Source organism: Lissotriton helveticus, chromosome 11 (genome assembly GCF_964261635.1).
Source record: "Lissotriton helveticus chromosome 11, aLisHel1.1, whole genome shotgun sequence".
NCBI lineage: Eukaryota > Metazoa > Chordata > Amphibia > Caudata > Salamandridae > Lissotriton > Lissotriton helveticus.
In genome coordinates, this window is record NC_136072.1 from 784,065,155 (window position 1) to 784,083,056 (window position 17,902).

The 17,902-nt window shown below is 45.2% G+C and overlaps 1 protein-coding gene across 4 annotated transcripts in view; it reads left to right on the forward strand.

The window, feature by feature from the left end:
- DUSP11 (dual specificity phosphatase 11) overlaps positions 1-17,902 on the forward strand; it is a 132,305-nt gene that overhangs the window by 4,361 nt on the left and 110,042 nt on the right. For 2 of the 4 annotated variants that reach the window (XM_078666730.1, XM_078666729.1), the window contains exons 2-3: positions 6,604-6,692; positions 11,292-11,367. In XM_078666730.1, coding sequence (XP_078522856.1) covers positions 11,323-11,367 — 45 coding nt within the window. In that variant the 5' untranslated portion in view covers positions 6,604-6,692; positions 11,292-11,322. The remainder of the gene's footprint in view (positions 1-6,603; positions 6,693-11,291; positions 11,368-17,902) is intronic. The other 2 variants (XM_078666728.1, XM_078666727.1) reach the window with 1 other exon arrangement.

Genomic DNA, 17,902 nt, shown 5'->3' on the forward strand with positions numbered 1-17,902 from the left:
CCAAACCTAGCCCTAAACCCTAAAAAATACCACTGTTCCCCAAAACCCAAACCTACCCCTGAACCCTAAATCTACCCCTGTACCCCATAACCCAAAACTATATCTGAACCCTTAAAATACCCAAACAGCCCAAAACATATACCTCAGTACCCCAAAACATATACCCCTATACCCATACTTACCTTATCCAAACATAAAAAAACCATGCTTTTACCATTCATGCATTTACAACGAATTTTGTTGTAAATGTATGCATGGTAAAAGCATATAAAATGTAATGCCATGCGTTATAATGCATTGCGGAGTCATGGTACTTTTGATATTTGATATTTATGTGCATTTGTATAGCGCTAACGTTCGCTCCCAAGGGGGCATCATGGCGCTGAGCAAGCTGCGGAGAATAACAGGAGGATGGATTTGGAACGGAGGAGACTAGATGGCTGACAGGACAGAGGAGTCTAGCTGTTGGTAGACCCATGTCTTGAGAAGTTTTCTAAAGTTGTTTTCGTTATCTACAGATCTGAGACTGACAGGCAAATTGTTCCAGGCTTTGGCGGCCAGAACATTGAAGGATTTCCCACCCTTGGTCTTATATTTAAATCTGGGGATTAGGACCAGATTTGTCCCAGAAGATCTCAAACAGCGCGGGGGGTTGTAGCGCATGAAACGCTTTGCAAAGTAGCGGGGCCCTGTATTTTGCATTGTTTTGAAAACTGTAAGTAGTAGTTTAAAGAGAATTCTTTTATGCAATGGCATCCAATGCAGCGAATTTAGTGCTGCGGACGCTGATGACCTTCTGGGGAGTTGTAAGACTAGTCGAGCTGCAGCGTGTTGGATGCTCTGCAGCTTTCTGAGAGTAGATTTTTTTACTCCGGCCATAAGGCCATTGCAGTAGTCAAGTCGTGAGAGTATGAGGGCTACCGCGACTGACTTTCTGGCTGCAATTGGGAGGAAATCGAAAAAAGTTTTCAGTGATTTTATTAGTCCAAAGCAGCGGCCGGCAGTGGTCTTGACGTGGTCATCAAAGGAAAGAGATGAGTCAAATTGAACGCCTAGGTTTCTGGCTGATGGAACTGCACTTGGGGGGGCCTCTGATCCAGGGGGCCACCAGTCTTTCGGGCAGAAAGAAAGGTTTTTACCTAATGAGATGATTTCCGTCTTAGCACTGTTGCATTTCAAATGGTTAATGTTTAACCACTTAAAGACATCAGAAAGGCAGTTTTTGAACCGAAGATCAGTGTCGGTCCGCTGCTTGTCAATTGTGACGACCAATTGAGTGTCGTCAGCGTAGGACGTGACAAGAATCCCATGTGATTCTATCACAGCTAAAAGAGGTGCCATATAAATGTTAAAAAACAAAGGACTCAATATGGACCCCTGGGGCACTCCAGATGTAATGAGTTTTTTGCAGGATAGGTGGGGTCCAAGGGACACAGTCTGAGACCTGTTTGATAAAAACGATGAAATCCAGGCAAGGGCTGTGTCAGTCACGCCAATCTCTCGCATTCGATTAATTAGGATGACATGCGAGATGGTGTCGAATGCTGCTGAGAGATCCAACAGGATGAGGACAGCCTGCTTGCCCTCATCCTGCAGGAACTTGATGGAATCAGCTAATTCGATCAGTGCTGTTTCAGTGGAGTGACCGGAGCGGAAGCCTGATTGCTGAGGGTGTAAGATGTTGTGGGCCTCTACAAAAGTTTTTAGCTCTTCATGCACTAAATGCTCCGTGACTTTGCCTAGGATAGGAAGGAGGGAGATGGGACGCATATTCGTCAAATCTGTTGGCGATTTATTCTGTTTTTTCAGTAGGGGTTTTACTGTAGCCATCTTCCATTCGGTAGGTACAAGTCCGGATTCAAGGGATTCATTGATGATAACGTTAATGTAGGGATTGACTGTGTCGATCAAGTGGTGAAGGATGATGGGGGGACAGGAATCGGTAGGCGCTCCTGATTTGCAGGCCCGAATTGCCTTGCTAGTCTGTTGCAGGGAGACAGATTTAAAAGCGGAAAAAAGGGGGTTGTAATGAAAGTATGCGGAGTGATGGTATGCGGAAAGAAAGTTGCGGAATAATGGGTGTTTACCCCCCCCCCCGGTAAGTACATTGGTGTCACGGCGGCCCACATCTCCAGCAACATACTCATATTTTTTTCACCATCCATTTGAAAAATGCACAGGTCTCTCTCATTGATGGCAAGCACCAACATACACTTTTAGACACACCTCCCGCCACAAGTTCTAGAATTGCGAACTTTAGAGCTGGGGAGCTACGTTCGAATCTCGGCAACAGCTCAACATCCTGTGATTCCAAGCAAATCGCTTTGTCTCCCCGTGCCTACCACAAATGAATGTGTTCTTCTGTAATGTAAATTGTGCTCATGCCATGTTGTCGAGTTCGCGCTATATAATATTGCAAGGAAAAATAAAGTAGGGAAACTCGAGTTCACACACTACTGAACGTGTACTCTTAAGTGCATCAGCAGTGCACTGTGAATCGGAGCGTTTCACAGGCCTGTCACAGATAAGAAATGCTATCAAAACGAAATCCTACAAAACCATATACTACTGGCCGGCAGCAATTCATACCCGGACAACGTCGGGACGGGCTGCTAGTCTTGTATATAAAGGTGTCCGTTTCAAGATTTTCTCCAACTGCTGCAGAAAATTGCATGCCCACTCAACTTGTGCACACTAAGAGGAAGCTGTCCTACAATCTAGTTAACCATCTCCAGTGTCGAGTATCTTTCTCCCTGACTTCAAAAGGATAACAGCAGCATTGTCTCCCCCCTACTTTATTGCTTCTACGCTCTTGCTGAGCGTAAACATTTTGCCATTCCTCACTGACTTCGGAGACCTCAACGCCTCCTGGTCTGTCTTAGCACTCAATTCATTCTTTCTTGGGCCTTTGCCTGGAGAGAGAAGGAAGTCCCTGAAGGGTTATGTTGCATTTTTTTTCCCAGCAAACCTCTCCTAACAATGGGCATTTTTGGTCAGCTCTGCCAATCCCTGGCCATACATTTGCAGCAGGGCCTATTTGTATAGCAGAGTCTTATATGTGAATGTTCCTTGCCCGAGTGTGGATTGAAAAAAAGTATTTTACTAAGCACACATACCAGTATATTGTAGTGTAATGCATTATAGACTAAATTGTTTTGATGCTAAAAGTCCTTTTCTTGGACATTCCAATTTTTTAGGTCTCGGCTAGCGTAGGCTGCGCACATGCACAGTATCGCTGGCGAGATTTAATGTTTTCGAGTACTTTCACTAGCGAGGGTTAAGCCTCGCCCCTCTTTTCCTTTGGCTGGCGTCACTGTTTGTGCTAAACGGTGGCCAGCCATCGGAAAAGAGGTTACAGTGACGTAGTCTTTCTAAAAGGTTTCTTATCATCTTTATGGGGCGAAACAGATGGCTCCTTAAGAAGATAAGAAACCTTTTACGCCAGCAGGAAGTCAGGCTGAGTCCCAAGTGGGACGGCTCCAAAAGAGAAAAGTCTGTCTGGCGAGCGCTTGTTTTAAATCGAAGGTCTTTTTTTTTTTTTCCATCAAACTTCTTTAAGATCGCTCTCTCATTGCCATCCATTTTAACGTACCACAGCCTATCACATCTTTTGGGAACCGAGTCGACCAGGACGCTTATACGTAGTTAATTCAATACTAGACCGCATGCAATAAATTGATTATAGATCCAGCAGTAGAACGGGGTTTAATTTCACCTAATATAGCTTCACCCGCCTCGCACACACATTGTCTTGTTTCTGAAATGGTTCATTAAACTGTTACGATCATTTACATCTACGAAAGATAAAGCGAGAACAGGGACATTTATTGCAGAGTACAGTCCGCTGTGCAAGAGCAGGCCAGCCAAGAGCTTCCCGTCAGGACCCACCCGCATGGACGCCCGAAGGACTTCAGACTTAGGACAGACTGAGTTCGAATGGCAGAGGACGGAGGGCAAGCTGCACGAGATCGGCCTGAGTGTCCACTCTGGCGGGCAGCTGAAAGAAGGCCTCGTCAAAAAGACCGGCTTCACAGACGAGGGTAAGCTCTGCTTCTTCGAAGGCAAGCTGGACAAGGAGCTCAAAATAGCTCCGGATGAGAAAGAAAGCGAAGTTTCGGGGAAGCTGTTCCAAGCATCACACAAGCCCCTGGACTACTTTAGAAGGAAAAAGTGCGGTAGTTTGCTGAAACTGGACAACACCCTGCCCCCCCACCCTTGAAATAATAAGAGCGGTTCCTTGGTATTTACTGCAAGTGTCACTTTGCACCCACCACCCCTGCATGAGCACGACACCGCCGTCCGATGCCAGCTCACCCCGTGTGCACAGCCCCGAATCCGTCCCTGCTGGGAGCAGGCCAGCAGTGCCCGGTGACGCCGCAGCAGTGATTCCGTTGCGAGCGCATCCCCCGGCAGCGCAGCCTGCGCCGCACAGCAGAGGAAAAGGCTACTGCCTGCCTGCGCGTTCGGCTGCACTTCGTGCCACAGCCAGGGGAGTTATTGCCATGCAGGGCTGCGGAGCACTGCCGCAGAGCAGGCGGCCGTGGAAGGGGCATGCTCGCCCTGCAGCTCTGCTTCACAAGAGGATGTGATCTGGCCGAGACCCGGAGATATGGCCCTGGACGCCCTGCTGCAGAGATTACAGGCGTTTTACGAAGGCAAATGTAGGAGGAGCCGCTGGGCTTTAATAATCCTCTTTAATGCGCAGCGCGGCCATGTGTCTAAGGCATTTAATGAAATAATTGCTTGCTTTGGCATATCGGGGGGGGGGGGTGGGAGACATCAGACTTTTGAAAAATGAAGACTAAAAAAACAAACTTTGTTAGGCAGCGGCACGTCATGATTGATGTCCGTGGAAGCTGCCTGCTTTCTTCGCGGCTCAGGCTGCCTCCTTCCCCCACCCTCAGGAAAAAGGCCGCCATTACAAGCCACTAACCTGCAACCGGCCCGTGCCCCTTGCACAGGGGACATGATAAAGCGAAACATTGTGTAATGTCGTGCTTGAATACTCAGCTTTCCAGGCACTACAGCGCCAGACGTCTGTGTGCACCAACTCAGTGGCACGCAGCTCATCCATCCCTCCTCCACTCCATCGCCCCACCCCTCCCGAACCCCCCTTAATCTACCCCTTCACTGCCCAGCTTCTTTCACTGTCATGTACCATCTCCACCCCCGTCTCTGCGCCCTCTCATTCTGTCTATCTCTATAGCACCCTGTTCGATCGCCTCTTTTCTAGTTCACCTATTTGATCTATTCTGACACGTTTCCCCACGTTACCCGTTCGACCCCCGCCTCTCACTCCCTGTTCCCCTGCGCCGCCCCCACCTTCCTGAACGTTTCTACACAGCCCACTCATTTGTTCTCTCTGGCAGCAATCTCCGCAAATAGCTGATACCGATTGGATGATAACTGGCGCCCTCTGGTGGCGATGGGCAAGTAGCATGCAACAAGCACTGACGTCTGTTCGATTGTACCCCCCTCGCTTATTTTCATGGGGGAGAAGGTTGTAATTTGGATCTCCGTATGATACTTGGGGTGGACTGGGTGTGGCAAAACAATGGGAAGCCGCTGACTCCATGGTGGGCCATGGAGTGTGGAGGGGACAGACTCCATGGAGTGTGGAGGGGACAGACACCAGGGGGGCCATGGAGTGTGGAGGGGACAGACACCATGGTGGGCCTATGCTTTGCTTTCCCCTTTACTCCCTGTGTCTTTCTCTTTTGTTGTAGTTCTGTGCTGGTGGTGAGCTTTTCTCTTATTTCCAACTCCGCATCCGTTACCACTCACTGGTGAATCGTGCCTGCTTTTACACAAAAACAGCATTGTATGCTTCAGAACATAGGCAAAAGAGGCTTCCCCACACGCCAGTATGATTTTTCTATTTTTAAAGCTATGAGGAAGCATGTTGCAGAAGCATGGCTCAGTTCAACGCTATGAGGAAGCATGTTGCAGAAGCATGGGCATGGTTCAGTTCATGTTTTGGAGATGTCAAAAGTTGGCAGCCTCATCATTTTCTGAAACAAGTGTGAACTGTCCTAAGAACAGTGGTTATGTTCAGTGGGTTTGTGATGATTAAAACATGTCGACATCCAACGTTTATGAAGTCAAGGAGTGTTTTTGGGTACAAAAAAACCCCCATTAAAAATGCAATAGGTCTCGCCTTTCATTAAGTTAAAGCCATTTGCTTTGCTATAGAATACCATTAGCAAAGCAAATGGCTTTAACTTGGTCAAAGCGAGACCTATTGCATTTCCAATGCTTGTTTTCCCCCGTTTTCCTCAACATAACTCTACATGATGTTTTTGAGCCAATACTTTCATAGTTAAGTTAATAACGTTTCCAAAATTGTAATTATCCCCATCTTTGGGTGAAGGGTGTCCGTTCAGGTTACAAAGAAAGAAGCTTGGGGGTTTACTCTATAGCTTTGCTAGTGCTAAAAGCATCCACAGGATGCCATCTGGTAATTGATCTGAGAAATATGAATGCATGCATACACAAGTCCGATAAAGATGGAGACCATGTATAGGATCATTCTGTTCATTCTTTTCGATCTCTTCCTGATAACTTTGGACCTCAGTCATGCTTATCTTTACATTCCACTTGTAGAATACCATCCCAAGTTCCTGAGATTTGCTGTAGGCAATCAACATTGCCAATTCAAGGTTCTTCCCTTTGGTCTCAAATCGGCACCTAAGGTAATATCAAAGATGCTGAGTCTGGTTATGGATCATGTACATTTAGAGTATACTGGTATTTCCATATCTAGACTGATCCAGAGGAGGGAACCTGGAGAATGGGTGCACTGGTGTGCATGTAGCTCAAGGGTCATTTTATCTGCCTTTCCTGCTTTTCTTCTGATCCAGTAGATTCTTTCGAAATTGCAGGAGTAGAAAGCAGAGTGGATGATGGTCTCTTTATTGACATAGAGATCATGGTTCCCTTTCTTAAAGCACTTGGCACTGCTCTCTCTGTGGGTACTTCCTCTCCTCTCAAGCCTTTAGTTCTCTCTTAATCTCAAACTTACACTATCAGTTTGGAAGTTGAATTTGATAGCCAAGTGACTTCTCCTAGATTGGAGGTTTTCTAGGTACACAAAGACCTTCATTTTAAAATCTTACTCTAAGCATGGCGGGTAAAGGCGTGTGGGGGGGAGGTCTACTGACAAGTGCTGTTCTAATGACAATGCTTTAGCTCCATCTTGTGATTTCACTTCGGTCTTGCAATTCCTCCTGGCTAGGTTTCATCTTAATCTTTCAAACTAAAGATCCGAATGATTTGAGATTAAAGCTTTCAGAAAAATGTCTAAATCTTGATTTGGGTGGACTCTTTAACAACTAGGTTGTTGAAAAGTTTTTCTGTGGCTAACCCTGGGTCTACTGCTATACCACCAAGGTGGGAACTTCCTTTAGTACTAAAGGCTTTACAGTTCCATTGCTTTAGACCACTGAAATAGGTGGATTGAATTTTTTCTTCAAAATTCTGTCCTCTACATGTAAGATTGGGGAATTGGGACCTATGCGGTGTTGCCTTCTTTTATCCGATTTTTCTGTTTATTTCTTCCTAACCTTTGGCAGTTTATAAACTACAAGGCAGCACTGTGATCGAAGGTCGCATTGCAACACCAGTATGGATAAAACATGTTTTGCATTGTGATGACAAATACAGTGGCAGAACAGAACTGGGAAGGGGGGGTAAGAGTTACAGTAGAGAGCTGACACCGCCAATTGCTGTGGAGTCCTCGAAAGCATCACCCTCCAAGCCCAAGAACGTATTTCATAGTATGAACCATGCTTCCAAATCATCTTGTTGTTTAGCATCCGAGTGGGTGTGTCGCATCTGCGTTTCCTCTGCCACCGCCCATTCGGACATCTCGGACCCAGAGGTTCTCAGAGGGGGGGCCTGACCACCATTCATGTGATTACTGCCGACCTCAATGCCTTAACCTCGGCCAACCGCCAAAACCGGTATTGACTTTTTCGTTTCTTGGAGTCAACATGATTGACTAAGAGACAAAACTGAAATGTGAGTGTACAAGCCAATGTGGGAGTCTGACACAACTTATTTGCTACCCACGCCCAGAAATCTCTCACCTGGGGGCAGTCCCAGGCCAAGTGCTTCCGCAACGGGGACATGGAGAAGTGCGCTCTGCGCAAGCCTGCGGGGTCATGTATGTATGGTGTAAGAAATTAAAATAAATTAATTTGAACTGTGCTTTGGTCAATGCACAGTCTGGTCCAGTCCACATTTGAATACGGAGCCCCAACATCTGCCTCTCAGACTTGCCTCACCCTCAGTAGTCCACCAATCGTGTCTGCCTGTAACACCTTTATAAATCAAGGAGATAAGATGAATCCCAGACTCCTGCATCAACAGTGCACCCAGCATAGCCAGTGCAGGCGGCACCTCCGGAAAATACCTCCAAACAGCTCTAACTGGGGCCCTCCTGATAACCACTGTGATCAATATCTGTCACACTGCTGCAGTCCGATGCGCCATATAGGGTGTAGTATGGGACTCGTTCGATTCGTCCATCAACCACGCCGGGAGTTCGCTGCACTACACTGTTCCTGCCAGGAGACCCTTCTCCCCGTTGTTCCTTCCACCACCCATTTCGTTGCATGTGAGGGGTGTAGTAAAAATATTTCAGATTCAGGACCCCGATCCCACCATCCTCATATCCCCTCCTTATGTCCAACGAGTCACCCTGCCACGCCTCCCTGCCCAAATAAGTGAGGTGAGTAGTGTATGCAGCTGATGGAAGACGCCAGCATGAAGTGGGCTCAACTAATTCTGGATCACATACAGGCAGCAGGGCAGAAACACTATCTTAGACACCGCAGTTCTACCCATAACTGTTAGCGGTAAGGTGTTCCAAAACAGCACAGATGCCTGCAAGGTGTCCATTAACCGCTCAATATTCTACTATAATTCCAGTCTCACACAGCAGGCCCAGGTCTGGTAAACCGCTCCTCGGGCACCCCAGCCAACAGGAGGAACAATGATGACTTGTGTAGGTTAATTTTAAGATCAGACGCCTCTCTAAATTCTTTCAGCCGCGCAAATGAGACCACCAGGGACATCCTGAGAGCCCTGAGGTAGAATAACACGTCATCAGTGTATAAAGAGATGAGATGCCTAGTATGATCCAACTCTATTCCCCTTAACCTAATCATTTGTCCTTTTGCAAACTGCTAAAGACTTGGCTATTCCCGTAGCCTGTGGTTTTTTTTTCTCCTCTCTGCCACCAGAGCTGGGATGCCTCCGGGTAGCCATGACCTTTACAAATGCATATTTCATTTCATTCATGCATAACTCCTCACATCTATATTGCCAATGGCTCCACTGCTAGGGAAACAGAAGTGGTGAAATTGGGCACCCCTGTTTTGTGCCTCTTTCTATGTCCCACCCATACCCAAGCATCAGGGTCAGTGTATAGCATTTGCAGCCGAATTCCAGGGACTATTGGTTCATGAGATCTTTGAGGGTTCTCAAATCTGAATTATCATGATTTGCTTTGCACTATTGTTGATGGTGTTCTTTTAGCTGCATTACATTTGGGTGTTTCATATTTTCAGTTTCTCGACATGCTGGCTCTTGAAGTTTTCAAAGGATTAAAGCTTTTGGTATACATTCGTAAACTGGGGCCAGGATGAGTGATGGAGCAAGTTACTAATAATCTTCATCACCGATAGCTGGACTAAGGTTAATGAAGATTACTGCTAGGTAACATGGGCATTTGATGTTATCGAATAAATTTGGGCTGGCTAAAAATAGCAAGTATGATGCTGAGGCACTTGACATCAGTGATGAAGTGGGTACTTCATTGCACATTTAACTTGGATATGCGGAGCTTTGCTGAGGATTTAGATACTATTTGTAGTATATGCATGCAAAACAGTTTGCCTTACTTTTGTATAATGAGGAATCTGCTGCACTTGGACTGAGAGGGTTGTTTAATTCAGTGTGCGTTTGCCATAGTTTCGTGGGCATTTCATTGTGTTATCTGTGGTTTGCACACATTTGTGCTATGTATACTGGGATTGCAGGAGTTTGTTTCAGATTAAGCCAATTTGTGTTTGTATGTAGCAAATCTGTCTTGGTTTTCCGACCAACACATACAACAGCAAATGTGCTCTACTAGTTATTGGCTTTTATGTAGTGCATCTGTCACAGTGCTATTACGAGCTATGGTTTGTTCATTACCTTCTGATACTTGCATTCAACCTTAATATCAAAGGTAAATGTAGAAGTACCAGAGCTCCAAGTGGCATGAACCATAACGTCACTGGTTTCTGAAAGTCTTCCGCTTGGCTAGTTGTGGGATCTGAAGTTATCTTAGTTTTGCCAACATGGAAAATTCGACAAACTGAGTCGATCCTTGCAGCATGCAAAAAATTGGCACACAGATCTCCTCAACAGGTGCTTAACCTCTGAGCTATCTGCCGCCACCCTATTTTCCCACTTTGTGTCCTCCTGTCACACAGAGCCTGGCATAAGGATACAAGGTCAAGGGGGAACGCACATACAAATATTTGTCTTTATTTAGTTGGTATTTTTGCTGTATTGCATTTGGAAATCAGTACATGTGAGTTTCAGTTCTTGGTGATGACCGTGGGTTTGCAACCTAGGCTTTATTTTGTAATGCAGCTGGTGTACTATCAGTTGCTTTGTAAAATGCGTATTTGCAATAGGTCTCTACCCCTGACCAAATGACTATTAATGAGGATGGAGGCTTTCAGCTATTCCCTTCGGCATGCAGGGATAGATGCATGTGAGGGACAGCAGACCTCCATCTGTGGATCTGCATTCATTTCAAATGAACTTTTCTTTTAAAGCATTTTGTGCACCGTGAATGAACGCTGGCTGTTTAACTTATTTTTAAACTTTTTTTTTTTTTTAAATTTATTTTTTACATTTAGTGAATGACGTCATGGGATGCATTCAGTGCCCCTTTGGACCACTGCCTGCTCCATACATAGCGTTGAGGCTGTTTGTCATGTAATGTTTGGCTACAATGTTCTAATGTGAAAGGCAATTTTTGAACACTGACTAGGTACACTCCAATTACACGCTGTAGCACTAGTAATATTTTTTTAAGTATAAATGTGATGATTTCATTTAAAAGCAATATGAAGATTTGTATATTGAATATCTTTTTCACTAGCTTCTCAATGAATTTTTTTTATGAATTCAGAGATTATGCACAAGCAATGCATATCTAGGCAGAGTACATAACACATTTTTACTAGTCCACGTCTCTAAGTTCTAAGCATGTTTGTGTTTTTAATTTGCAGGTGGGTTGATTACATCCCAATTGGAATAAGGATGTCAGGCACTCGATTCGTTGCATTTAAAGTTCCTTTGAGTGAAGTAAGTTATTTATTTATTTTTTGTTTTGGAAATGTTTATTTTACTCTTGTTTTAATTACTCTTGGCGTACTTAGCAGCGGATTGCATTTGAATTTTAGTTCCGAAATGTCATTGGGCTGCAGTGTTTATAAAGTTTAGTAAGTAAAGACTCCTAAGAAAATCATCAATACTTCATAAAATTAGGCAAACCATACCACTGCCAAAAATAGATGTGAAACATGCTTGGATTTAAAGCCTGAATGCAAATAATTGTAGGTCTTCACTGGCATTCTTAAATGGGGAACAGCTGTACATTTTTGCGGCAGCTGTTTTCAGTCTGATATTATCTTACAGGCCATTTGACTTTTTTTGTGTGTGACCTTTCACTTAGTCGTTTTTATGAGGGGTTTTGTGTGTTCTTTTTTTCATGACCATAAACTTCACACCACCTTTATGATGTAACCTTCATTTCCCGAAAGCAAAATGCATGATTTCCTTACAGCAACAGGGCCCAAGAGCAAACCAAAATATGCCGCAAAAAGTTCAAGTAGGATTTTCCCCAAAGCTGGGTGATGTTCCAGAGCCTCAGAATCTACAGTTTTGCCTTTAACGGTAAAGTCATGGGAAGCGGTTGCCTCTACCTCGATCTGTGCCCCTACTTGATAGGAAGAATCATTATTCAGTGTATCAATGATTGATATTCCTGTCTTTCCTGTTTTGATATTGATAAGTAAAAAGAAAATGAAACTAGTGGGGTCTTTCTATCCTGGTCGATGTCGAAATGCTTGATGATAAGGTGTCCAGTGGCACAGCACCAGGATACACTAGTGGGTGATAATGCGCCTTACAAATACACATAATACCTTCAAAAGGTTTGCGGAGTCAGCATGCAGGACTGACTATGAATTAGCACTTTTGATGACAGTGTTGCAATTTTAGTTAACAGGGTAAAGAAAATAGCACAAGAGTTTGGTTCAAATCGCCTCCACTGTTGCAGACATTGGGGATTATGCCTTGCTGCTTCAGTGATTTGCCCATTGTGGGCATGATTCAGATTAAATTACGGGGACCCAGATGGCCTCTTCTGTTCACCAGTCCACCTGTAAACCACATATTTCCACATGCATGCACAAATGCCCATAACCACCCACCCCCTTTGAAGCATATTCTTGTTGCGATGCAGACAAGAGATCCCAGTTATGGAGACTGAGAATATCATTTATTTGGGAGAGCAGATAGGCAGTAGACCAACATGGGTACCGAGAAAAACAGTTATTTAGCCTAAGATGGAAGAGAAATGTGTTTGACAGGATGCATGCATTGTGTACAAAGAGGTTATAGGGGAAGCACAGCAACGACCTGTTGCCATTGAAGGTTGTTTTGTCATTTGGGGAGATGGCTGAGACTTGTCTCTTAGGGAGCTCCTCGCAGTGCTATTTGTGGTGGTTGTGGAGTACAACGATATCAAGTAGTTGGAGGTGTTGAAAGTGAGATAGGATACTGCATGTAACTGATGCATAGGTCAGACTTGGTATATCGAAGTCTACTAGGGTACACAGTGCCAAAGACTGTTTTGGATCAGTAGAATCAATTGTACTCTGGTCTAATCCTAAAAACCGTATTGATTGAAGTGGATACATGCCACAGGGCTCTGACCTTGGAATGCATTGTATGGCACACACATCTATTGAATTAGACTTGCTTATGTTATTGGCTCTGATGTTGTTGTGATCAGATCTGAAGACAATATTTTTGTTAAATTGCCAGTGTCTGAAGGCTCAAGGGTGCGATTATTGGTGAGTGGCAAATATATATGAGTTCATTGTAGATGTATGAATATTCTGAGAGCAAGGAGGAATGCATATCTGTGGCTGGTGCATGAAGGAGAGTTGAGTGGGAGGCCTTGAATGTTTTGGATGTTAGTTGAAGGTGATACATATGTCGGTGTTGGGTGTCCTCTGTGAGGCATGTGAGTGTTGGCTGGTTTGAGAGAACTGGAATGTTTGACAACTGCTGGTAGAGATCTATTTCAAAGTATGTGAATTGGAATGTGGTAATGGTTGAGTGCGCTCTTGTAGACATTGAGTGGTTTGAGGGTGTGTCTAATTCTTCTGATGCATAGTTCTAATTGCATATTCCTCACCGTAGAATATTTTCCAGGCACTAGACTGAATCGGGAGATTGTTGTAGCAGTGCTCCTGTGTGCCAGTAGGTGGTGTCGTGCAGCTCCATACCATCCCGGAAGTGACAGTGGAGCTGTATACAAGCGCCATTCATGCACACTAACGTTAGTTCCTCCCTTTCCACCCCTTCTGATTTGGATCTGGAGCTCCGCTCCCAAAGTTGTCAGTCTTCTGATAACTTCCAAACGTTACTGTATATTGATAATGGCAGAATCTAAGCCATGCTGTGACTGCAGGAAACTGATATCTGTCACGGAACTGCCCGCGGTGTCTTTAGTGCCTGGGCTCAGGACCCATATTTAAATCGTGTGATTAGTGCACTATTGTAGACCCAAAACCTCATTGGGAGGGGTGATGAAGGGGTATGTTGCCGAACACAAGTGGAAGTTGTGGCCTTCATGTTTGCTCTCCTGTTCCAAGTTATTGGCCTGGACTGCATCCTTGGGACCGCTCAGTCCTGCAGTAAGTCCAAATGCAAGCATACCGAAGAGAAACGGCTTTCGTCTCCTTCCTGCCACTCTGACTCCAAGGAGATGGCGTGAGGGTGTCAAGATGCAAGTCTCACTCTGTCAAGGTTGCAGTTACTGATCAGATTCCTCAACTGATCTCGTCATGCCTCCGAGTTTCCCGGGCCAATGCTGACTTTGCAATAAATAGCTGCTTTCAAGGAGACAGTGATGCATTGATTACATTCTGTGTCCCGCTAAATAAGATAATGGCATCAAAAGGGATGATAGGAGGCCCACAGTTGCATACCTTTTCTGAATCTCGGAAGAAGTGTTCTGTATAAAAACATGTGCTGTGCGTCTGCGCATCAAATATCATCTTGTCTTCGAGCAGACAGATAAGCCTTTCTGAGGACTGGATGTGCCTTTCCTGTAGTGTTCAACAATGAAAGGTGTTTACACCTACTTTATGACCATCGTCTGGAGTTTCTGGATTAAAGTTCGTCCCTATATCACAATCCTTTGGTCCAGTTTATATACACTGAACATGATCAAGCACTTTCTAAGTTATCAATCCTTCACATCACTCTGATGGATATTCTTAAAAATTATGCCCCGCCTTTTCTTTCCTCCCTGCCCAATATTCCACTCGCACTAGACCAGATTTTAGAAGAACATCTGTTCATCCTGTTACAAGAGGTACAACTCTTGCTCATGTATGGTGCCATAGAGCGCATGTTGAAAAGCAAGGAATGTTCAATGGGGTCCTCTGGCCTATCTTTAGCCACCCCTCCCTCAATGCCTCCTTATGGAAGAAGAGATTCGAAATGCTCAATTTGGTCCAGATCATCGCTGTGCTGAGCCCACACAAATGGATGGTGTACTTGGATCCTGAGCATTTTCAATTTGCTGTACTCTCCTTCAGCCTTACCATTGCACATCGGGCATTTACGAAAGCGATGGGGGTAGTCTGTTACCATCTTTGAAGGTTGGGAGTTACCATACCTTGATGGCTGGATGTTGTTGACGGTAGGCTTGCCTTAGTCAGTCATCCACCTTGTCTTTAATATCATAGGGTTGCACCATAAACTAGCTTATGTCCCTCTCAGACGTTCATTCACAGGATATGGTGAAGTTCCGCCCCCCCAATCCAAAGCAACTAATCCATGACATGTGGGTTATGATTCTAATGTATCAGGCAAGCTCCTTGAACCAGGTGAGAGAGGCTTCTTGGACTTTTAGCCATGTGCATCATCCTTGCCCATTACACCAGGTGCCACATGCAAGCTCTAAAGTCGAACTTGAAGCCCCAGTGTACTCCGCCCCATAACCACCTTTTCAATGCCATCCAAATCTCGAAGGTAACCGGTCAAGTAAATGCAGTGGTGGCTGAAGTACAGAAGGCCATTCTTTCTTCCCTAACCAGAGCGAACTGTGATGAGACATCACTGCTGGGTTGGGGTGGTGGGGTGGTAAATCACCTGGGGAATTGGAGATCAGAGGACTCTGGTCTCCAGTGGAGTGCTGGCTCCCCATCCGTATTCTGGCACGGCAGGCTGTTTGTTTGACCCTGAATGCCATCCATCAAAGAGAGAGGCTTGTGCACCTTCTCACAGGCTACACCACTGCCAAGAGTTGGCTTAAACATGGCGGTATTGGGCCCTGGGTCCTGTGAGGAGGCTTTGCTCCTCTGGAGGTGGCTGGAGTTCCATGGCATTTTCTGGTGTGTGACTTCTATAGTGGACAAACTGAGCAGCTGTTGTCTGCTAGACCATCTTCCACCAGTGAAGAGTACCCTAACTAGATATTTTTCACAAAAGTCAAACGAAGTGTTGAAGATTTTGTGCAGTGGAGTTTCTGATGGAATACTAGTTAGGAGACTAATTTCAGATTAAATGAACAAGTGACCTCCTGTACACATTTCTGCCATTACCTCTTTGCCCAAACCATCCTGTTGGCCTCTGATTCAGCCAGGAGAGAAAGCTACTTGGAACTCCCAAGCATGAGCATCTGTCCACCGATCAAGCTACTACTTTGGCAGGACTACCTGTCTCAGCAACAGGGCAGGGTCAGCAACCTGAATCTAAGCAAATTACACCTCCATGCATGGAGATTGAGCAGCCGGAATTGCCTGCGTAAGACTGGACTGCTGAGGTGGTTGATGTCCACCAAATTCTGTGTACTGATGCAGCACCAAAAAATGCAGACCCCATACATGCAGAGGTGTCAGATGGCCTTTTATTTGTGTTGTTTAGTTCAGCAAGGGCTCGTAGTGAGCACTGTAAAAGAAACTTTTTTTTTTTTGTACCTTTCAGCCTTTCTATGGTGATCGGACCAACCTTCCTTGTTCAAATTACCTGGTGTGATGAGATTTATTCAAGGTTTGACACCTGTTCCTCCCAAGGCATTTGTGATGCCATAGTGGGACTGTGTTGGTCTTGCCGTTCCTTGCATGTACTCCTTTCAAGCCAATGCATAGCTATTTGCTTCTAGCCTGACCTTGAGGACTGACTTCTAATTTGCAATTAAGGTAGCTTGTCATGTGAGTGAACTGCAGGCACACTCCACCTTACACTACCTTTTTTACCCAGTCAAATTACAGCGGAGGACTAAGGCGGCTTTCTTAAAGAAAGTTGTTACTTCCTTCCATCACGGGCAATTCATCACTCTACCAATGTTCCTTGCTCCCATTCACCTCTTAAAAGAGGATAGGCTCCATTAGTAGGGCCCCCAAAAAGAGCTTTAAGCTTTAAAAATATTTTTTTTGTATAGTTCATACCATGGATCCGAGAGTGGATGTTTAACTTTGTGTTGAGTTGCCTGGAGCAAAGAAAGGGAAGGCTGTGCAGAGGTGGACCATGTTGAGGTGGATAGTCCACTGTATTAAGATCTGCTGCGCACTGCCAAGAAGCAGCACCTTGGAGACCCGAGAGCCCGTTCTACCATAGGCCAAGCATACCACCACTGAATTGGTGAAAGGGTTGCCTGTTCATAACATCTGCAAGAGCATACAGCGCGTACGTTCTTGTAGCACATCTGCCATGACATCAAAGTCCGGCTTGTCCACTAACCAGACCCTCTACCTTTGGGGAGGTACTGGTTTGGTATCTGCTTCAAGGTGAGGAATCTGTGATTAGTAGTATCCATCAGGTGAACAAGAGTGTGTGGTGTGCTTTTAGTTTTTTTTTTTTTGTCGATTTTTGTTCTTTAGTAATACATACAAGCAGTGCATTTTGACATCTTAAAGTGTATTCATATTAGCAATATGTGGTGAGTGCAGAAACTGGAGTCTCAAGTAAAAGCAAGGAGGCAGGAGGTGACAGAGCAATCAGTAAACACATATCCATATACTGACGTGTGTCGTATGAGGAGTTTGTGTATATGATACTAATTTACTTTCTATTCTGATGTTGACTCGCTAGACAGTAGGAAATTGGTGAATGCATAAGCTCAGGTGTTAGCCTCTGGGAATGTACTTTTCTCCGCAGTGATGACCATGGCGTGCAAATCCTCCCCCCCCCCCCCCCCCCCCCACCTTCTGTGGCTAAATCCGCTCCCGTCCCAAATTTGCCCCGCTTCCATCCAACATGTCTAACATGTTACACCAGTCCTCAAGATCCATTTCTGCGTGATTATCAGTGCGTACTTCCCGAAGCCGGCATTCCTGCGCTGCTGCCCCTTCCAAGAAATCAGTCTTCGACCTAGTTAGTTGGTGAGGCAGGACTGGTCCAGTGAATGGCTACACGTCGTCGCGCTAGCACTAAGCCCAATTGGGCATATTTGATCTCCATCTTCCTCCCCTTCTTGGGTAGAGGTAACAGCCCCAGCAGGCAATGCCGCATGGTGAGTTCCACAGTTATCCCAGTCACCTTACATATCTCCCTATGTACCTTTCTCCAATACGTGTACAGCCCCATGCAGCATGAT